Raw genomic sequence first — 23,738 nt, forward strand, 5'->3', positions numbered from 1 at the left:
GGGAAATCTTTGGTAATGAACTTTAATAGTGCCGTCATAAAATATTCGACATATGCACAAAAATACCCCGGTGGAAATGCGCCCTACTAAGTGCATTTTATTTCGAGTTCATTGAAACTAATTATATGATTTTGATGAATATTTCTTCCGAAGGGAGAAGGAAAGAATTCTTCATTAACAAAATCTTACTGATTTTAATAATAGAGTTTTATAAATAGACCATTTTATATGGGCCTTTCCAGAAAAGAGACAACAAAGCTTATTAAATAAATATAAAGCAACATCAATAATTTCCATTAATAAATATATAAAGTCGTTGGCCCAGCAGCTTGCACAATAAGTTTTCATGCTAGTCTTAGTTTTGTAAACAATTCTAACACTGAAATATATAAATAAAATGTAATTATTTTACTGGCTTAAATAATGAAGTCTGATGGTTTAGAGCTAAAGAATATTGAATACCTAGAATACCAAACTGGCGATGGGAATCCCATTGTAAGGATCGCAGTTCGCAGTTAGAAAACTACACAATTTTTTTTGTGTCCAGCAAGCAATCGACAAGCAAACATTAATAGCGTTTCGGTGTTTGCTCTGTGGCTGTGTTTTCACGCAGATAAGAAGGCGAAGGCAGGCGCTCCGTTACCAAGCCACAAAACTTTGTGCGACTTGGCCGAAGACATGGCAGAAGTCCTGTTCCCGATTTTGGTCCTGTTGGTGGCGCCTTTCGCTTTGACACAAAGCTGCAAGGCAAGCGGAAAGTTTTCGTTGCGCCAAACTTTTGGTCAATGCAGTTGCACTACGGGGCCGAAAACACACATCGTGTGTACTATAGGGGTGTTTTCTTTTTTTTTTGTATTTTTTTTGGCCAACTTTGGACTAGACTGGTGTGTAATATGAGCTAAGCGAGGTCAGCTACTAGCCACATTGTTGTTGGCCAGCGCGGCATCCTTTAGTGCATATATACGCTTATAATTAAGCATAATATGAGCCAGATCCTGAACGCCAGCCTCCGTTCTACGTGGTGGGCACTAAGTGTTGGCATGTGGTTTTTACTGTTGCCAGTATTGCAACGTCCTTGTTGTTGGGATGTCCTGTATTTTGTTATTTTCCTTTGTTTGGGGCTTGTTGCGGCAAAACATGTCTGTTTGTGTTTATATATACATATATGTGTGTGTGCGCGTGTTTTGTTAGCTCCTTTTTGCAGCATAATTTCCACAATTAACATTGAAATAAAGTTTTTACGCTAACAATTAAGCGCTGGCAAAAGGAAACTTTAATTGCTTAAATTTCGTTTTAAATAATTATAAAAACCAATTTAAAGCAACGAATGCAAATTTTGTGGGTAGGGGTCAGATAATGTCCTGTGCATTGCTATATTTCCGGAAAAAATTAATAACATTATGAAACGTAATACTTTATACTCTGAAAATTTTTTTTAAAGATAATTAATAATTATATTTTCATATAATTTTTATGAAAAATGCCTATAGCCTTCCCAAAAAAAAATATTTCAAAAACGGAGACTAAGATTTATAATTCAACAAAATTTCGATTGATTAAAATCAGTACACTCAAGCCAAAGGGACTCTTTTTTTTAAATCCTTTTTTATACGTTTAGTGTATAGGTTTAGTCAATGTTGAATCCCAGTCCCAGAATGCTGAAGATTCCGGATGGTCGCCAGTGGCAGGTTAAGTTCCAAATAGGAGATGGCCTGGGGGCTAATTCAAAACAGCAGGTGAACAGCCCATCGAATACCCAAAATTGGAATTGTACCCCTAGTTCCAAACCTTTGAAAGTGGCCGACGACGAAGACTACCAGGAGCTGCAGAAGGTCTTTCAGAAATTGGATATGGCCGACCAGATCGTCCTTTACCGCGCCTACCGCCTCCTGCCCTCCGCCTGCTCCGCCCTGTGGCGCACCACCCGCAAACGCCTGGACTTTCGAACGCTCCACAAGGTACTCGACGTGGAGGGCCAGAACCACCTGCTCGTCAACATGATGGAGCACTTCAAGTACGTCTACTTCGTCGCCAATAAACTGCAGGTGAGGCTGGGGTTCAGATTCAAAAACATTACAAATTAACAAAACAAAAAATTTCCTAGAAATTGTTGATAACTTATTAAAAACAGACCTGTTCTAATTTGTCTGTCTTTAAAATAAAATAAAAATTTAAAATAAAGTAGATCTGAGTGTAATTAATAGACTCGCATTGGCAATTATGGCCACGCACGCAAAAAATATTTAAATTATTAGCATTCTGAACTACATTCCACTCGCTTAAGTGTATAAATTTCAAGAATGTGTTTTTCGAAATAATTTACATTAGATAATTTAAATAGTTAGAATCTTAAGTCAACTGGAATAAATTCGGCGTAATTTGTGTAACCTTAACATTTTGCAGGACAACCTCAATACTTTGGAGAGAGCTGGAGTCAAGTCGCTGAATTCCGTGCAACGTTGTGAACTTCTTTTCATGGATGGGGAATCCGGATCGAATATGAGGATCACTGATCATCTGTCCGGAGGAGATGGAAAGGAAATGGCCCAGTGGCCACTACATGCTCTGCCCAAACTCATACGAAATGTGCGCCGCCTAAGGGCCCACTGCAGTGTTCGGGTTCATTTCATCGAACATTTCGAGCACCTGGAACTGCTTGTGCTCTATGGCGCCATCTCCCAGACTGCACTCACAGGTGTCCTGGAGAGGTGTCAGAAATTAACCAGGTTGTTCCTCAAATTCGACTGCGACACTTTGAGCTTAAAGTCGATCGATAACTGTCCCAAACTGAGGGATTTCTCACTCTGCGTGGGACTCTTTGCCCGCCAAAGAGAACTGGTGATGGGTTTGACCGATCTTCGTCTGCTTGAGTTGACACACTGCCAAAAAGACATTCAAGTGACGCTAGAGTGCCTTGAAATCGTATTATCCCAACGATCTGAATCCGTGGAGCTTATCCAGTTGGATTGCAGCGGATTTGGAGACCCCTACTGGATGAAGAAGGTGGGACTAGATCGATGTTCCCAAATGCGCGGATTGGTCCTGTCCAACTGTGACTTCTACGATCGCGAGATCTGCCAGCTGCCGCTGCCGAGAGTCCAGAACCATATCGCACTCATTAGCTGCCACGACATTAAGGACTACCAGGTGCTGGATATGGTGAGACGGAATCCCGGTCTCCACGATATCTACCTGATCGACTGCCCCCAGTTGAGTTGGAAGGTGCTGCATGGGATTTACCGCATCCGGAAAAGCGAAAATCTTAATTACCCCATCACCGTGATCCTCAGTCAGTGCACAGAACTCAGAGAAGTATATCAGAACATGGTGGGTACTTCCTTTAAAATTTAAATCACAAATATTTTCCACATAACAAAAGCTCTAAACAAAAAGATACAGTACATTTATAAATTTTAATAAATCACAGTTAAAATTTTTTAAAAGTTTTAAACAAATCTTATACCCTTACTTATAAATATATCATATTAAAATGTACCTTCATATGTTTTATAGTACTCCGACTACTGGTGCTTTAAGCTGCCATACCTAAAGATCAAGCGGACCCAGAATGGAAGTCGACCAGTCGAAAATATCCAGGTTTTTTTCAAAAACAAAAACCTCGAATCAACTATTGTAGAAAACTGTAACTAAAAATATATTGTTTAACTTTCGTAAGGGCTAGTATTTACATATTTGATAATAAAAAGAATGCAAATTCTTAGAAGAGCATAATAAGATATATGTGTTTTTTACAAACATTTTGCAGATTTCTGCAGTGACAGGGCGAAAATTCCTTTAAGAGGTAGAAGAATAAGGATACGTAGCCGAGTATCATAATTTACTACTCAAGTTGATAAAGTTAATTTCCGTTAACCTCATCATAAGCCACACAAAGCAAATTTCTCATCCCCACCAGGACGCAACGACTGAAACCATAAGGCATTTTCAGCTTATTACGGCTCATTTCACAAACATTTTTGTCCCACCCACGTGGCCGTGGTGAAATCAGGGAATGCAGGGAAAAGCGGGGAAAAGCTGGAGAAAATCGGCAAAAAATTCCGGACAAAGGAAGCCAAAAAGAATGGAAGTGAAGCCGGAGTAAACGAGGCATGCGGCAGCCAGTAATGGACAATGGCTCAACAAAGACATGTGAATTATGTCATCTATTGTTTCTGGATTACTACGAGGATCCAAAAAGCACATGGCTACATTTGCGGGCCTTTTCCCACCTCTCCACTTTTCGATTAATTAAATTGTGTTTTGGTTTCGCTCACTTATTGGATCTGCCATTGGAAGCCAATTAAATCGGCAATGAACCACGAAGAGCGTTAAATGAGATTTTAAGCTTTTGACAGATTGAATTTTGATTGGAAATTGGAACTGAAAGTGGATTTGAGACTGGAATTGCATTTATCGTTTGGCGACTGGGGCATTAATAAATATTTCCAAGTACTACTGGGCTTCCGGTGTATGGTTTATTTTATGGCACAAGTGTGTGCGATGGGGTAAGTAGTGTTGGTGTGGGTGTGGGCCCAAGATATTGTCCTGCTCCTGCCGTGCGTGAGGCCATAAAACACTCGAGAGTTATGGTCCTGGTCGATGGCTAAATGCATTGGTATGCGTAGCGTAACGAAAAACAATTAGCTGCGGCCAAATAAAAGTGGCCCACATGCTGCACACACATACACGGACAGGTTTTGCACTTAAAAAAAATTCATCAAAATACTTACTTTCATAAAAGCTATAAAAACGCTTTCAAACCCAACAGACCGCAAAGAACTTTCTTTACCTTAATTCTTAAGAAATCGTATCTGTTCTAGACAATAACACCAATGTTTCTAAAGTGTTGTGTGCTGATTAAGTTTTTCGTTTAATTCCTTAAGAATTTGAATAGAAATTATTGTTTTTTATTTTGTGAATATTTTTCGAAATTTAAATATTTTTGCATAGCTATCAAAAATCACCTGATTCGCTGAAAGATTGCTCATACCTGTACTTTTCAACCATCTTTTTGTATTATGTTACTCCTTAGTAAATAAATCAACTAGGATAAAATAGGCTTCAGCGCCCCTTTTCTTACAAAATGGACGATCTTAAAATACGTTTTCCAAAACAATCTTACGAAAACCCTTTTTATATTTTCTAGATTTCAGAAAAACTCCACATTATTTCCTAAAATCGAAAAATAATACAATATAATAGAAGATAATTTAGTGTTACATTTTTTCCTGCGTGTGTCTGTGTACTTATCATTGTTGTGCTGGTAAAAACTTTTATATGGCTTGATTCGCTTGTTTCCTGCCCTGTCGGAAACGCTACGCCCTCCATCCTCCCCCGGGGGTCTTATCACTTTATACTTTGTCTGGAGCGGATTGCTGGCGAAGTCATGTCCTGAATGACGAACTCCAGCCGGCTATTATTATGTTCACGACCCACTCGATCGAAAGTTGCAAGCAAAAGAAATTGTTTGGCCGGAATTGTGTGCATTTTACTTTCTGATATTCAATTAATTGAAGTTTTATTTGTCTGATTGCCAGTCGAAAAGGTGGCGTTTGAGCTGCGGCTAAGTGGATAAAGATAAACAATTAAGCTGTGGCAATTGATTGATTGTTGTGGAAGCTCGAAGAGATTAACAGATAACTCTGTTTGGGTATAATTAACGCAACAAAGTCAAAGATGTTCGCTTGAAATCAGTAATCGAGATGGAAAAATCGTTCGCTTTAAATTAACTTTTAGCAATAATAGGTTGGCACTCTTCTCCAGAAATCAAAATGTGTATTAAATCGAAATAAATCAATATAAAAATTGACTGTAAATGTACAAAATTCTCCTTGTCCCTTATCAGCATCGTTTTTAATTTCCTTTTGTGGATCAATTCCTTATAAATTCCGCGTAGGAGCAGGAAGAGAATTTAGATAGCAGTTTGCCGTTGTCCCCATTATAGTAAATTCCAAACAACGTAATCCTTTAATGCCTTTTTAGCTTCTGCTGCTTGGGCTACGGGTACTTTTGCAGGAGCTTTAGCTCCTTTCAGAGCCAGTTGCATCTCGAATTCCTTACTTACTTTATAGGTGCAGCCAAAGTAAACCAATACCAAAGCTATTTTAGTCGCTTACCGTGTTTCCTCATCTTTTTTTTTGTGCTTCTTTGAGCTTCTTTCCCCGACTGACTTTAATCAGTGGCATTCTAGGATGCTCCCCTCCGCATTTTTGCCTCCCTTCGGGCCCCACCACCACACTGCTGCCGTTGTCCTGCACTCAATTCGTTTTCTTTATTTTCCATCAGACGGAAGTCATGTGTGCCGGCTGCACATCCTTTATTCCGTGGCACGGGAACTGGAGCTTCGTCCCGGCCAGGAGTCGTCTGCCAGCAGCAAGGACTTCTGCCGGACATATACACACATATACACATATTTAAGCCATACCTATAGGGCAGATAATCGCTTTACAATCAGGCAGGAAACTATTGCAAGCATGATTGTTTCCGCGAAACGTGTTTGCAGCCGAGCAGTTTCCACCAAATGCCAGGGAATAAGGAAATCAAATTTTTGCCCACGAAAGTCGACATGGGCTATAATCTCTAAGAATATCAATAAATATTAGGAAATTATTTCAATACAATGCATATTTAACGATTTAATATTAAAAATTTAATTGGTGTGGAAGGTTTTTGAGTTAAATATGGTTTAAATTTAAATTAAATTTTCAGATATCTAAACAAAAAACTAAAATAGTCAAACGAAAATTTAAAATAATTAAAAACCACAGTGGATGAAAATCAAAACAAAAAATATTTAAATTATATACAATATATTTTATGATAACATACGATTTATCTTTTTAAATTTATTTAAACCCCATTAAAACAATTATTCACACATAAATGTACATTTAATATAAATAAGGATAACTACCTAAACTATAATTACTAACCGACAAATCAAACGTCCTACCTTACAGTGGGAGTGAGACCGCAGACCGAAACTCAATTTCAAATGTCAGTCAAAGAAGAAAAAGGGCCGCCGGTGGATATTCGTCTGACGGAGGCCGACCGGGCCGAAACCGCAAATAAATTACTGGGCCACGTTAAAGATTTGTTAATAAAGATAAATTTACTTATCGTTTATCTTGATTATGCAAAAAGCCTAAGTGAAAACTCAAAGAGCCCAGGGTTGGGGGTATGGCCACCGAACGAGCAGCCGAGGAGCACAAAAGCCAGAAATGCCAGTGGCAATTGAACGAGGAGGCCAAGAAGCAGCAGCAGCAGCAGCAGATGGGCTCAAAACTTTTTCGTTTCCTTCAGGCCAGAAGTCCACCAGAATGGCCAACGAGAGAGTGATAAGGACGAGGTTAAGGATGAATTCTTCGCCCGGCTCCGGTGTATGGGGCCATGAATAAACATAATATATATTGCACTGTTTTATACTAAATTAAATAACTTACCGCTCGATCTCGGAGAGGCTAAGCACCAGCTATTCTGGACTTAGCATATTTGCCCCGAGGACACGGAATCTTTTTTAGAAAAGCCAGTGTCATGAAAGCCAAAAGTCTGAGTCTTGGCTGCCTGAATAGACCTGGCTGTGTCAACAGCGCCTGATTAAGTTCTCAACGGCTGCCTGTGTCAAGGAGTTTTGTATGGAAAAAATTCAGCTCCTTTTGGCCGGCTTCTTGTGTTTGCGAAACCTTGGTTGCGAGGCTCACAAAGATTGTTTGCACTGTGGCACGGAATTAGGGGGCGGACAAATGATGCGGGAAATTGCTTATATATTATTGCTAATTCTTTGCTGTTCGCATGGTAATTTTGTTTGGATTCTAAACAATTTACTGGCATATTCATGAAACATTACACTAAAGCAGATTTGTATACTCGTTTTATCTCAATTCAATTTCCAAAATTATCCATGCAATTATAGCATTTTAGCAATTTAGGCATTTTTGAGATTTGGTGCAATTAAGTATTAATTGTATTTTAGCATTTTTATAGCATTTCCCCTTTCGTAACGTTTTAACGTTAAGCTACGGAATTACATTCATATTAAATAGTTTTCCACTCCAAAATACCAAACAAGTCATCCAATCTAGACCACTTGTGTGAAGTGAATAAAATAAAAGTTTCGAGCATTCAAATCTCCAGCTCAGCAACCAAAATTTTAAAAATAACCAAATAACCAAGAGCTGAAATTTGAGATACATTTATTATGCAATTTAATATCCAAAACCAAGTGCAAATAGTTTGCGGACAAGGCGGTAAGAGGAGGGGTGAAGGAATACCCTTAAAAACCAACGGCTCAATCAAGAGGCAACTTGGCCAGAGCAGAGTTCAACTAACAATTTGTTTGCCCTAGTGTGGGTCATTTGGTGAAGTGACCGAGAGAAGACCAGGCTGATTGGTGCGTCCTGTCCTCTTGGTTACAGTTTGGTGAACACCGAAACGGACACACTTTAAAATGTGTTGTTTTGGGCAAGGGCAAAGGTTTTTATTTATTGGCATATAAACCACAAATAGCAAACATGCCAAGATGGCAACGCACCCACAAAACTTTCGGGAAACCCACAAATACATAAATATTTCATGTCTTGACTTTCAATTTCAGTTTTTTCCTCATCCACTACGGTTTTGTCCCTTCTCGTTTCTCACTGGTTTGTTTATTTGTTTCGTTTCGTTTGGTTTTCGAATGCGAGGGGGCAACCACTTGATTTCAAAATGTTTTATTTATGCGCACGATTATTATTTTGGGTTCCTCAAATATCCTCTTCGTGGTCCCCGGATTCACTCCACTTTTGCATGCTGTGGTCACCTAAAGGCATTTTATCATAATCGAATAGAGGGCCGGGTTTGGGTTTCGGAATGCAGTAACTGTGGTCATGGACTGCCTGATTGCTTCAATGGTTTCCTTTTCTTGATGCGGGTCCATTGTGCACAAATACTACATATATATATATCCACATATCTGCACGCATATATAAATATCCTTTTCCTACCCGGGGGAGCTTTTTGTGTTATAGTTGTGTTTTCCTGAAAAACATTTTATTATCGTATTTATTGACCATCATATTTACGAGTATTTTATGGCATGTTAAAACGCTTAAAAAGCTTGCCAAATTTTCAATTCCTTTATTGATCTGTCCCACATCGGCATGTGAATGCCCGTAAACGGGAACATTTAAAATAAGAATTTAATATTTGGCTTTGGTTAATTTAATGTTTCCAACTGAGCTGAGCATAAATAGAAAACTACCAATTACATTCCTAAAGCATTCCTGCTTATCAAATTAAATGAACTGCATTTCAACTTGCATAAATTCCATAATAAATATTTGCATATTCTCTCTGCAACTTTGAGTGGATTAAGTCCGCAGAGAATGAGATTCACTTTTAATTGGTCACCAAAGTACTTAATGACATATTGAGATTACTTCATGCGTTAAGCGCTTTATTCGAGGGCATTGGGGTTATTGTTTTTTAGTATATTTATTAATTGTCACTTAAGCTATTAATTGGATGTGTGTTGGTCAAATTAAAAATGTAAAGTTGACAAGGAACATATATTTAAAATAATAAGAATTATTTATTTACTCACATAAAAGAGCCATTAAAAAATTAAATCACTATTTTATTGAGCTTAAAAAAATTATTTGAAAATTTAAAATAATTACGCTTCAATGCATTTAAAGCCTTGGACAAACAAATGGAGCTACGATAAAATAACAAAAACCAATTTTCAAATACTTTAGGTGTCACATTAAATTATTTTAATACTGTTCAGACAATAGCATTTCGTGTGAAGCAAAAAAAAGCAATTTCAGAGCCATCAAAATTAGGTCAATTGATTTTTACACACAATGGGCGACGGCAAACAAATGGCAACCGAGCTATACACATTTAAAAGCAATTTAAAATACATATACGACTAGATAAGTGAATCCTTTTTTCACGTGAATGTGGCAAGTGTCAAGTTCGGTTGTTCAACAGTTGGGTACAAAAGTTACAAGAACTCCATTTTTTCGGCTGACAGTCTTATTAAAACTAATAACTCTTTTATGACTTTTGTACAGGACGTGAAATGTGTGAAGTTTCGGTGGCCAAAACAGTCGACATCTGGTAAAGTTTTCCAGAGAAAAGGAGTGGGTAGATAGGAACCAGGATAACCGACCAACACATGCCTGGAGGCCATTAAACCTAATGACTCTGGCTAGACAAACTTAATGGGTTGACTTTAGTCCAGTAAGCGACAATCACTCTTACGACTAAACATTTATCCAGTTGATATTATTTGTTTCATTTTTCTTTTGTGTAATCAAGAGATTTTATTGCACAGTTTCAACTAAAAAGTTTTGCCAAACATTTCATTTTTGTATTTCAATTTTATCAGATTTTAGCATGCATAATTTGGTCATAGCAAACATCGGGCAGGCGCTTATTTGCTTAAATTGTATTTGATTTTGCTCGTTTCTCTTCTGATGTAATCTGTGCAGTGCTGGATTATTTATGAATTTACTAAGCCACTGCCACTGCATTTAACTTTAATTATGCAAATTGAATTCCATTCATGCATAAATAGACTCAACGACTTGTGCCCTGACAGTTTGACTTTGTTCTTTCTGACTGCCACTCTCGATTTGCATTTACTTTTGAATTTTTATTAGGAAATTAGCACTTATGCTAATTTTTTCAAACATTTTATTTCCTGTTTGCCAAACCAAGGAAGTGCGTTATGAATACCAAAAAAGGTAAAGTTTTTCTGCTGCAAGTCAGGAAGAAAATGTTTTGAAGTTTGAAATGCATCAAAGCGCGTATAAATATGCGATGTAAAAATTAGTGAAGTGGAATGAATGAAACTTTTTATCATATTACAGTTCATGTGTTGATGGCATAATAGGTACTTCCTGAAAGTTCAAACTTCTCAACTTGAGTCTGTCTCTTTTTGACGTTTTGCTCAGGCTAATTGGACACTCAACAGTTGACAGAAATTTAGCTTCCTTTGGCTTTATAAATCTGCAGTTCAGGTAGTTAAATTCCGTTTTAAGTTTATGGCAATAAACATGCTGAGAATTGGTTGTTGTTTAATTATGCATTTTTGCCCTGCATTCTATATAATGGTGCATTTAAACGCCATTATTGCAAATCGGATGGCGTGCAGAAAATTCGTTAATTAAAGTTGAACAATTTTCGGCTTGTTTATTTACAGGCTTTACAGGAATATATTTTCGTTTGTGTTTATTTCATTATTGATTTCATCAAAGCCCATCGACCAAATTAACATTGCGAGTGTTTAAGCTCGCTGGCGTTCGTTTTATTATACCCTTGCAGAGGGTATTATAATTTCAGTCAGAAGTTTGCAACGCAGTGAAGGAGACATCTCCGACCCTATAAAGTATATATATTCTTGATCAGCATCACTAGGCGAGTCGATCTAGCCATGTCCGTCTGTCCGTCCGTCTGTCCGTCTGTCCGTCTGTCCGTCTGTCCGTCTGTCCGTCTGTCCGTCCGTTTATATGCAAACTAGTCTCTCAGTTTTAAAGCTATCTGCATGAAACTTTCCCAAAAGTTGTCTTTCTATTGCAGGTAGTATATAAGTCGGAACGAGCCGGATCGGACGACTATAGCATATAGCTCCCATAGGAACAATCGGAAAAATAAATGAAAAAAAATTATAACTTTGCTGTTTTTTAATTTTTTGTTTAGTTCTTCGACATATAGCAATGGTTAAATATTTCAGAATTATGGTTTAAATTTCATCAAAATCGGACGACTATAGCATATAGCTCCCATAGGAACAATCGGAAAAATAAATGAAAATAAATTATAATTTCGCTGTTTTTTAATTTTTTGTTTAGTTCTTCGACATTTAGTAATGGTTAAATATTTCCGATTTACGGTTTAAATTTCATCAAAATCGGACGACTATAGCATATAGCTCCTATAGGAACAATCGGAAAAATAAATGAAAAAAAATTATAACTTTTCTGTTTTTTAGTTTTTTGTTTAGTTCTTCGACATTTAGTAATAGTTAAATATTTTCGATTAACGGTTTAAATTTCATCAAAGTCGGACGACTATATCATATAGCTTCAATAGGAACAATCGGAGAAATAAATGAAAAAAAATTTTAATTTTTCTGTTTTTTAATTTTTTGTTTAGTTCTTCGACATTTAGTAATGGTTAAATATTTCCAATTTACGGTTTAAGTTTCATCAAAGTCGGACGACTATAGCATATAGCTCCCATAGGAACAATAAAAATATATAAAAGACCTATCAAATAATTGAGCTGCAAATCATCATAGCTTCAATGTTTTTAAACATATACGCAAGTAAATTATAATTTTAATGTTTTCAAAAATGTTTAATTCTTGCAATAGCTGCAAGGGTATATGAACTTCGGCTTGCCGAAGTTTGCTTTCTTTCTTGTTTTTTGTTCAGTTAGAAATTTAGTGCGTCTAATTCAATGGAATAATCAGAGCATATACTCTTTGATTAATGATGCAGATTAAACGACTCGCTTAGCACTAGTTGTTGTTTTCGATTTTGGAATTGTTTAGTTTGGTTGTTTGGAAATTATCGTCTATGGCTTTTTATATTAGCTTAATTGCCATTGGGCTTTGCATTGACTAAACATAATGTGCATGAATTAATAATGAATTGGGCATAATTCAGGCTTAAATTATGGTAAATTTATGAAATACAAGCATTTAAATTTGGAGATGTCAATTTTTATTGTCTACCTTAAGTTTAGATTTTATAATAAATTTGACCAAATAAGTCGTGTGTAATAACGGATTTGTGTTTTTAAATTAAGTTAACTTTTTCTTTAATGCTCTGAATATTTATTTCAACTTCTTCTGCACTTGCACCTCAGTTTGAAACATTTCGGCGTTCCCTTACACACATTTCAGAAATGTGTCTAACTGTCAACACAAAAAATTACACAGATAACTCTTATCAACAAAAAATTGTGTCGCAGCTGCTGGTTAAATCTAGTCTAAATGGAAATGTAAACAAATTTTGTTGAAAGGAAAATACCAACCACTATATGGCATTCGGTAATAGGTTAATTTAATACAATTTCACAGGCGGCTTCGTACCTAGCTTAACTTTTGATCAAATTATTCGTGTTAACGACAAACAGCCAGACGATTCAATTCATCCACTAAATTTCTTGGATTAAACTTAACCAAATGCAATTAGTCTTTGTGCTAGGTGGGTGGTTGTGTGCTGACTTGGTTTGGCTTTTGGTGCGGCCGTGCATAAATCATGAAACCAAAAACAGAAATTTACAAACGGGCAGCAGGGACAAGGCAGTGGTAGTGGTGCATATATAATGGCTTAGAAATTGCTTGACACAGCGAACAAAACGCTCATTGTGTGTGCGGCTGGTGAAACTGCAACGCATAAATCTCGGAGATTTGAAATCTCATTGACAATTGGAAATGTGACCAAAATCATGCATTTCCGTCGCCATCTCCCATCTCCCATTGCCCATTGCCCACCGCCCATTGCCCAACCCACACAACTGTCTGCGTTGGTCTGGGCCAATTGAAAATACATTTTACACAATTACAAATTGCAATGAAATTGATTTATCACGCACAACTGCACGAAGGTCACGCAATCCTCATAAATTTTGACACACCAGAGATGGAGGCTGGTCGAGTTGGCTTTGGTCGGCAATTTGCCACAGTTTTTGCCCTCTCCGTCCACAATTTACATACATATTAGGCTTATTACTGGACGGTCATATCAGCCCCCGATTTTCCCCGATTCCGGTCGCTCTGCTCCGGCATTCTATTTAACGCTTTTAAGTACATGAATTATGCGCATTGCACTTTGGCACAAACATCACTCCTCGTCCAGTGGGCTTGCGTCCCGCTTGGTGCACATTTTATTATCAGCAGCATTAAATTTTATAAAATATGTATGCATGTTGTTTGGGTGTGGGTATGGGTGAGGCAGAAAGTTTACATCGTCTGTAGACTTCTGGTGATGGCCATAAAGTATGCCGGGTAATTGGAAGACGCCCAGTCTACGTGATGCTCCAACGCAAATCGCCCAATAGAGCAAGGAAAAAGGGGAAAATTGCTGCAAAGCTGACCACCACTGAAGAATTTCGGTTCAAATTCTTGTCTGGGTGGTTGATATTAAAATTAAATATTACGTGTATTTTGTACCTAAATGAAATAGCAATTTGTATTGCAATGTTACAATGCTACTATCAATAAAATGTTTTTTTTCTTACTTCTCTATTTTAATGATTCAACAATTTCATTTTTAGATTTGACTTAACTTGAAATATTATTAAACTAAATAAAACCAACTAAAGAAACATAAAATCATTTAAATTGGTAATTATGTAACTCACAAGCCCAAAATCTTAAAAAAATTTTTTTGAGATTTAACAAAAAAACAAGGAATAGTTTTAATGACTTGAGCTGTGTTAATGAAATTAACTTTAGTTCTTCCCCCACTCAAACCCTCAACTTGAGTTTGTCCAGCTGCCACTTTCCGGGTTTTCCTGCCAAGTCGCTAGCTTTGGGGGAAAACTCTAGCGAATGACCAGCGGCATGTGAGTGAGTGTTCCGTGTGAATAAATGATAATCCCGGTATTTGTCCACTCCCTTGAATCGCATGCATTCAGGGGACAAGGACTGACTTTCTGTCAGTTCCCCGAGTACTTTGTAGGAACCGACTATGGTCGGATCACTACTGTAATGTGCCCCAACCCATGACCTCTTCATCTGTGCCTCCATCATCATTGTCGTGGCGTTATATTTTTACTACGTGTTGCTGCATAGTTGCTTACTGCAAAGCTATTTATTATTCTAAAATATTTTGTAAGGCTGGAATTTATGATGAATGGAAATTCCTCTGAGTTGATGATATCGTTGCGGTTTTTAATTTATGTTCATTTATTACGGACTAAAACTTATTTTTAAATTTAATATCTACAATAAGCGGAAATGCCATTTAAAGCCCCATGTTCTTTAATATAAAAAATTTTATTATTTTTATATTTATTTATTTTAATAAAGATTTTGTTATACAAACTTTCCATTCATTTCAGTAACGGTTTGGCTATAACTATTTTCTGTATCGGCTTATTGAAGTTTCGCGTTTTGGGAATATCGGTTTTTTTTAAATATTTTAATAAAGCGTACATATCTGCAGAATTGTTTTCCTTTAAGGTGGTAATATTCGTTTTATTTTTACCAGAACTCATCAAACGCAATTTAATTACGCATGCCAGAATTTCATTTATATCAATGATTCTGCTTTAATGAAAAATAATTGAATATTTGTCATGCATTTCACCTGCAAACACATGGCCTTCAACACAATCGTGCACTTGCACACACGCATCGCTGAACTTCCTGAAAACAATCAAATTGAGGTCATTTTTGTAAATTGTTGTTCCTGCAAGTGATTGTGTTGTTTTTGGTACTGCCACCACTGTTGTTTTGCTGTTTTCGTTTAAACCTTTTGAAATATGCTCGATTGGTTTTCATTGAGCTTTTCATGGTGATAATAACTCTCATTTGGCTTTTGTGCTATTAAATTATAATTAATCGAATTAGTTAAGGCCATTTTCGGTTATCAATAATTAAAAACTTTTCGTTTTATTGCAACCTAAATGTATTTAAAAATAAAAACATGGAAAAATGTATTATTAAAATATTAAGAGGTAAGCAATGTATATTTTATTATATTGTTATTTAAATATTTTTGATAAAAAAAAGGTCTCTACAGCAATATTAGGACGTTTTAATAAGAACAATTATTTTCGTGTTTAACTCTAAGCTTAAAAAGAGCTTTTCAGACTTTTCTAACGTTTTGTAAGGTTATTAATAAAGCTTCTGAGCTTTTATCCTGGCTTAGTCCTTTGAAAAAGGACATGAAATAATGAACCGCTTAGCGCTGCTTAAAATCATTTTATAAAGCTCGAGTTTTTAGTCCGGTTGGATATAATTAAAAATTATTCCAAAATGCATACAAAAGTAAAATAAATTGTTAAAAAATATTATTGGAAAGCTCTAATATAGCAGTTTTCCGAGTGCTGCCAGACCGTCTAACTGGACTTTTGCGGTTTTCACCATTTTCTCTGTTTTCCGACCACGCCTTCCGGTGTCAGAACCCTCAAATTTACTACTCTTATATTACATATCATATTAAGCATAAAACACAACCAGTCTAAAATGGGTCTAAAAAGCTCTTCTCAAATAAACCCCGGGAAATTTCAAATTTCAAACAATATTTTTATCTGTACCTTTGGAACTGTTGACCTTAAAGTTAAGAAAATGGATATTGTAAATAGTAACTTTATTTTTGTTCATTTATTTAAGTAATCAAACAATAAAACCTCTTAACGAAACAAAAAAGCCTTGACGAATGCACTTCCAACATACAAGATTTCTGATATCAAGCATCTGACTAAATAAAATAATTACAAAAATAAAACCAAAATTAGGTTTCAGTGACCCCTGTTTATAGATATTTTTGATTTAGATTTCACGTCTCTAGGCGAATACCTGTCAATTATTCTTTTAGCAAGCATACGCAATTAAGTTCGAGCTGAATAATTACCTTCCTGTATGCAGGTAAAATATATGCGGAAATCACCATAAATGGGTATCATTCATTCAGCAATGTAACAAGTCTACAAAATATGTCGAACAATGCCCATTTCCCAAAAAAAATCAACAATCTCGAAGTTGCCAGCTAATTTAATTTCACAGTACATGCAATACCTTTTAAAACTTACACTTTTCACAGAAAAATATTTTTCGGGGTTTTTGCCATACCGTACCATTTCGATGTTCAATTAAGACTCACATTGATTCAAGGCACCCACATTTTTACACAAAAGGTTCACTTTCAGTGCAATTTTGAAATTGCAATCCCAGCTTTTTTCCCTTTTATTTCTGTGGTAGTTTAACCCGTCAAAGTCAGACCCATTGGCTTTGTTGTCGCTGCTGCCATTGAGATGATGATGATGATGGTGCCTGCGATTGCATAATGCATGAGTGACGATACGCCGACTAGCACATTGACATATGAATATTCAGGCCGGAATCCGCATACCGACAGGGCAAACTGTTTTTTCAAGTGTTGACAATGGTGCCAATCTTCGCCGCAAAAGCGGATGTCTTTATGACCACTTAGTTCTTGTGCAGATTGCCTGCCGATATGAATACCACAAAACGTGTACACAAAACAAAAAAATTTTGTAAATATAAGAGTGCAAAGTTTCTGGGGCTTAAAAATATGTTTTTAAAATGTTGAAACTGAAGGATAAATGTTACATCTAACTTGTTTAAGCATTTCATGTCTTGTCATAAAATTATTTTTTGAAAAACTTGGCTTATCTGTAAACAAATATAACTTTTTAATTAATAATAACTGTTTTCTTTTTGAATGTTTTAAAACACTTACACAGCAATCAATTAGATACATGCCACATGGACTTTGGGACAGAGCCTTGTTAAGTTGAAATAATTAGCAAGACAAACTTGTATACTCAATGACATATTAATATTAATATACACTTTCAGATATAGTTTTTTAAGTAATGTTTTATTTCTGTGTATGACAACTCAGGTCGAGTTCTGACCGCAATTGCAATTGGACTCAACGGAGCACTGCTGATGAATGGAGACCACTGGCTGTGCAATGCCAGTTGCAACTATAGGATATGTGTACTCTGGCCACCTCGGTTGCATCCTGGCATTGTTTGCTATTTAATTAGGCGCACAATGGCAAGGGAATCTTGACACTTGTCCACTCTCTTGTTTCCCATGCTCTTTTCCTCCTTTTCGTAATGATGTAGAAATGCCAGATGTCCTTTTCTCTGCCGGCCTCCCTTCTCTGTCCTTGCTGTGTTGAGATAATGGGCGCTGCATTATCCTTATCCTTTTTAAGGTATTCGGTTGAGAAAGTTAAGTCCTTTACAACATTCAAGTTGCTTTAAATGAAATGGTCACATTTCATGTTTTTATTTTGGAATTTTCATTTTAGAATAGATTTTCTAAAAAATATTAGTTATCCATGTATCAATGTCTTCCAACCCAGTTTAAATTCGCTGTGAGATTTTGGAATCAAAAAAATCTCTTTAACGTTAAAAGTACATAGATTCAGCAAACACACTCTAAGCAAATCAACTGAACCTTAGCTTATTTAGCTCACAAGTTTTGACTACACTTTATAAAGTTTCCGCTTATGCACTATAAATTCCCCTTTTCATCTTTTATGATCTTCCAAACTTAACCAAACTTGCCCAGTTTAGGTGAAAGCCAACAAACCTGATCAAACATTCCATCAATTTCCGGTAGAGTTTCCAGAATGGCAAAGATACTTTAAAGGTCATTGGTGTCCAAGCTGGGTGGAAAAAAAATCCCTTTTATCGAATCGTTTATAAACCAACTGCAGCAAACGTTTTTGCGAATTCAACGAAAAATTTGGGGACAATATAAACGAATGGATTCTTCGCATGTTGGCTTAGTAAGAGTAGCCCGACGGCCATAAATCATACGCCACCCATCATCAGTCAGCGGGACAATGGACGTGAGTCCTTACGAAAACGTGGCCAAGTAGTGCCACGCCCCCGATGTGGGGGTGGATGTGGGCGTAGGGCAAGTGTTCTCTCCGCGCCTGTCTGTCAAAGTTACCAGCAACAAGGATAAACGCTCGGAATTCCTCCTGGAAATGTCAACGTCTCATCGCATGGATGTCGGCTGTTGTGTCACAGAGAATTAATTAAAGATATTGTAAAATTGTCTGACAATGATGAATACTTTGAACCAGCTTCCATTGGTCCCCTAGCAACATTATAAGATCGATTTTGGGGACTAATGTGCGGTTCATTGAATTTAATTTCCCCGTAATTGAGCTTGTGAATCTCTGGCCTAACCAAATCAATTATCGATTCGCTTAAACGGCGAACTCTATTCATAGCCCCGAGGCGTAGAAGCATTTACCACAAAGTTCCCTGCAACATGAAGCCGAAAACAATTTCTCATTAATCGTGAGATGCTCGTGGGCGTGGGGCCATGAGCTTTCTCAGTTTCAGTTTCTTTGTTTCTTCAAATTGGGTCAAATTAATTGAACATGGCCAAGCTAAGGGGTCCCATTGAAAAGATAAATTAGGTAAAGTGCTTGGCCGATGGGATTCAAGAAAATCTGGCCAAAAGCTCTTTCACCTAATTAAAACGGAAGTGAAAAAACAAGTCTTGAATCCAGACCATTTGCAAAAAAAAAAAGAAGCAAAATGAAAGCTTAAGCTGGGCACATAAACAATGTCTCAAGCTGCTTTTCGTGCTTATCTGGACAAATTCAATCAAAGCTGCGTGCACAAGTATTTAGAGATAAGCATATGGTCTAATTATTTATACTATTATTTTTAAAAAGCAAGGCAGAAATTTGGTAGTGACTAATTAATTACTTACCGGCTACAAGCGAAAAATTACTTTTTATAATAAACGGTTGATTTTTTAATTAATGATCAATAAAAGAAAAGTATAAATGCGTTGTATTTTTATATTCAAAAATATTTATTTATTTTCTTGCCAAAAATATTTTAACACTTTTTTTATAAGTTTGTTTTATAAAATTGAAAAAACAAATGCTATGTACTGTTCCGAAAATATATACATTCGATCATCTGCGGTCCTCTATCTTTGATTTTATATGTCTGTTTTCGGTTTAGTTGGCATCTAATATTTGCCTGTGCTCCTACAGTAGACGACAGGTTTAATGCCAAAATGACAAACAAGAAATAAATGCAGAATTTAAACATTTTAAGAGCGTACAGCCGCGAATAGCAAAAGTTTTCAGTCAACTGATTTAAAATTTATTCTCAGACATTCGAAAAGTCTTTGGTAAGTCTTTGATAAGAACGATTATTTCTCTACAAAGTCACGATTTCTTACAGATTCTGGGCATCAATGCCTGCCTTGATAAGCTGCATAGTAGTCCAAAAAAAAATAAAACAAATATATTTTTGTATTAAAACAAGAATTTTAAGTCTACACAACTGATAAGTGAGAAGAACTAATTTTTGCTTATATGCTGATTATATATTATGTAAGCAATAAATAAATTTGAAAGCACTAAAAACATACCATCAACTAGTTAGAAGCTTGTATATGCTGTTCATCTTGATTATTGATTAACTGGGCAATAAATTATCACTCATTAGTAATGAGTAGAATATAATCAATTTCAAATTTCAGAAAACGCAATCAAAGTTCACCTCATTGCCAAATCATACAACTAATTACTGGTTTTACAAATGCAAAACCGACCACAGACTGACACAAATCGACAATACCAAAAGCCAACAATTGGCATGGCTATTTCATAAGCCAACAATTACTAATTAGCAAAATTGGCTCCTATATAAATTAATTCAATTCCGACAAAAGGCTAATGAGGGCATTTTCGCTTCTGAAACCTTTTGGATGCTGACATTAAAGCGACAAATAGGGAATGGAAAAACAAGCAAATGTGTCAGTGTCATTGTCAGTTGCAGAGAAAATACACAAGGACACAAAAGGACACGTACTGGGGGCCATAATTTACCGGGAAACAAGAGCCCATGAAATGGGCGCCAGTCCATAAATTATGGCACTTCCACTTCCCCTTCCAAACAGAATCTGACACTCGATTCCCAGTTAACTGCTGGCCTTTGGGCTTTTGGCCAGATCTGACATAATTAATGAACACGCCTCGTGGTACTGTTTCCGTTTTCATTGGTGTTTTGGTGTTGGTATTTTAACACGCTCTCCGAAATTGATATGCAATTAAAGCCAAATGCAAAGTCGAACTGTTCTAACAGTTCCCAATGTAATTAAATCACAGCCGAAAATCCAATAATCCCCACAGCTCAAACAATGATTTCTCAGTGTCGGTTTATGGACTTTGTCGGCTGAAAATAGGATACAAAATCAGAAAGTGGTGAACACGACAAGAGCATTATAGATTATTCGAAGCATGTTAGCTTGTTCAAACCTTTTTTCTGGGTGCCTGTTATTCACGCTCACTGGGCAGCGAAAACAGGGCGACGAAAAATTTGGTCAAAATGAAATTAAGCTGATGTGCTATTGGACTATAAAACGTAGCTAGCCAAGTGTGAAAAAACAAGGAAACAACGACATGAAGATGAACCCAAAAAAAGGAGTACACTTTCAGCCAGATGCTCCGAAATTTAAAGGCATTTCAGTTATGCAAGTTACATTATTAACACCTCCGAACAGTTTTAAATATGTAAAGCTTTTTTATATACAAATAGAGAGTTTTTAAACTTGAGCTGGAAAAATATTTATAGTTAACATTAAATATTGTTGCTTTTGATTTTAATATATTTATAGTGAAGAAATGCTAGCAATTGTGTTTATGTTATCTAAATTTATTCTGTGACTTTTTGCCTCACCTATTTGTACTATGACTAGTTAAGGTCATATTAGTTTAAAATCGTACTTATTTTATCAATAACATATTATATGATGCATTTACATTTTAAGTAAAACTGAATATATTTAATTATGTAAAGCAAAACAATTTTAATTAAAGACTGAAATATACCTAAGTGGGCAGTTGTGAAGTTTAAAGTGTATATGTCTCTATAGTATATTAAATAAAATTGACATAACGGATAAAACCAAACGACCAAAGGGAAATGTTTGCGCGATTGGCACCAATCCAAAGAGTAAAATGGAAATAGCACCGACACTGGATGTCAACCTAGTTTTTTCCGTATTTATTTCTTTTGTATTATTTTTCTTTTTCATTGTCATTGTTGGTGTTGCAATGGTGACCGTAGTCAATAGCAGCAGGAGGTGAAAGGACGAACTCAAATAGGTTTTGCTCTTAGGAAATTTACGGTCACAGGGTCCTCTGATGATAAAGAAATAAGGTTAACAAAAATTTGTATTAAAAATATATTTACAAAATTTAAAGCGTTAATTATTTCTTCAACTCTCCTTTACAGGTTATAAGGATAAGTTTACTTATCACTAGTTTAAGGTCGTTTTATTTCTAGTAAAATTAGCTATCGTTATTTACGCATTTAAAAAATGATACCATACAACAAATTTTGAACACTTGACATTTTCAGAATCAGGGAGGTCCAAAAAATCAACGTTTAATCTCTGGTGGATTTTGTCGATTTGCGTGGTCTTGAAAATGATCGTACAAATTTATCTTTACCCTTTATTATAAACATTTTTAGTTTTTTGTAGCTTATAAAATCACATGAGCACCCTATAGTGGAAAAATTGAAAAGAAAACGAAAGTTGATGTTGCGAAATATTGCCAAAGGAATTGCCCTAAGGAGTTTTTGGCTGGCATAAAAGTTTCGAATTGCCAAAAGTTGATTATATGCTTCAAGGCGTTCGACTCGATTGGATATTTTTGTCTGGTCTATCCGTCTCTAATTGAAGTGTGCTCTCGTGAGTTCTATGAAGTCTTCGGAAAACACTTCAACCATCTATCGAAGAAGAGTCAGTAGCGGAAAATATGCCTCGTTTTCGGGCTGCTCATAATTTTATGCAGATGAAATGCGCACAACCAACATTTTGCGGTTTTTCCCAGCCTCAGTTTGCCCCCACTTGTGCCATACTAAAAGAGGAGGTGCCGTGAGACGTGACAGAATGTAAGCTACACAGAAAAAAAGAAAGTTAAAATGCTGTTCTTAATTTCTTTAATATGATCTACTTATGCCTCTTAATGTAGCGGCTATTAAATTTATATGAGCTAGGAAATATTAAACAAACAACATTCATAAGTCCTCATTTATGAATTACTTAATTTCCATTCTTAGGCACTTTTTCTCACTGTTCGCCCAACCACACACGAGTATCCCAGCTTCTCATCCGGCAGATACGTGTTCTACAGGCGGCTGCCACAATTACGAGAACATTATCATGGAAGGTTCTGGAGGACGGGCGCCCTCAAAAGTATGCTCATAATTTAGCCAGCTTGCAGTAGCCAAAGCTTGGGAAAAAATACCTGAAATGCCACTACTGAACATATTTTTTTTTGCATTCCACCCTTTGCCAGTGAAAACTGCAGGCAACTGCACTCCAAAAGGGCCCTTAATCACACGCTCCTCCAGTTCTTGTTTTTACACCTGGAATTTTAATAGTAAGCGGGTATATAATATTTATGATATTGTAGTTTAAATTACCTTGTTCCTTTTTATAATATAGTAAATCTATACAAAAAACCTGTTTATAGCGTTCATTATTTCCTTATATATATCTTCAGTTAATTGTTTAAAGAGAATAGTACCAAGTTTAATAATAATTAAGAGAAGATGCGACTACCGGGTATCGTTAAGTCGGAAAACTCAAACTCCGCGCGTTCATAACTGACATTCTGTGTAAAAGTAAAACGCTGTTGAGTTCATTAAAAATTTGACTAAGTGCGTTGTCATCGTCATCATGGCAACCTCTGACCCTGTCTCCCCATAACTGTGTACTGGTGCTTGGCATCCTGCACGTCCTTGTCAGAAATCCTGTGAGTGTATACACGGGTGTTTCGGTGAGGGCCTGCTACTGATGTGCGATAGGCGAGCTTGAATTTTGTCGTTCCGCATGTGTGTCTATGCTTTTTCGGTTTTTGCCCTAACCGAAATTGGATTTTGTTGCTAAACGCAGGCACTATGGTTGAACCGGTATTATGGCAAGATGATAGCCCCCAGAGTATGTTTTTGAGGTTCATGAAATATGCAAACAGCATATGGTTGTG

General features: G+C 36.4%; 1 protein-coding gene across 1 annotated transcript; it reads left to right on the forward strand.

The window, feature by feature from the left end:
* Nucleotides 1–1,562: 1,562 nt before the first annotated feature.
* LOC108150432 lies at nucleotides 1,563–3,709 on the forward strand. Its single transcript, XM_017278590.2, has 3 exons — nucleotides 1,563–2,045; nucleotides 2,404–3,327; nucleotides 3,514–3,709. The coding sequence occupies exons 1-3, from the start codon at nucleotides 1,635–1,637 to the stop codon at nucleotides 3,649–3,651; spliced, it is 1,473 nt and encodes a 490-aa protein (XP_017134079.1). The 5' UTR covers nucleotides 1,563–1,634; the 3' UTR covers nucleotides 3,652–3,709.
* Nucleotides 3,710–23,738: the final 20,029 nt, after the last annotated feature.

This window comes from Drosophila elegans, unplaced genomic scaffold (genome assembly GCF_018152505.1).
Source record: "Drosophila elegans isolate 14027-0461.03 unplaced genomic scaffold, ASM1815250v1 contig_814, whole genome shotgun sequence".
NCBI lineage: Eukaryota > Metazoa > Arthropoda > Insecta > Diptera > Drosophilidae > Drosophila > Drosophila elegans.

Excerpts from the sequence above, each read along its gene's own strand:
- LOC108150432 (XM_017278590.2), top strand. The coding sequence starts at position 1,635 with ATGTTGAATCCCAGTCCCAGAATGCTGAAGATTCCGGATGGTCGCCAG. Across the intron at positions 2,046-2,403 it reads TCGTCGCCAATAAACTGCAG|GACAACCTCAATACTTTGGA; the intron begins GTGAGGCTGGGG and ends AACATTTTGCAG. Across the intron at positions 3,328-3,513 it reads GAGAAGTATATCAGAACATG|TACTCCGACTACTGGTGCTT; the intron begins GTGGGTACTTCC and ends TATGTTTTATAG.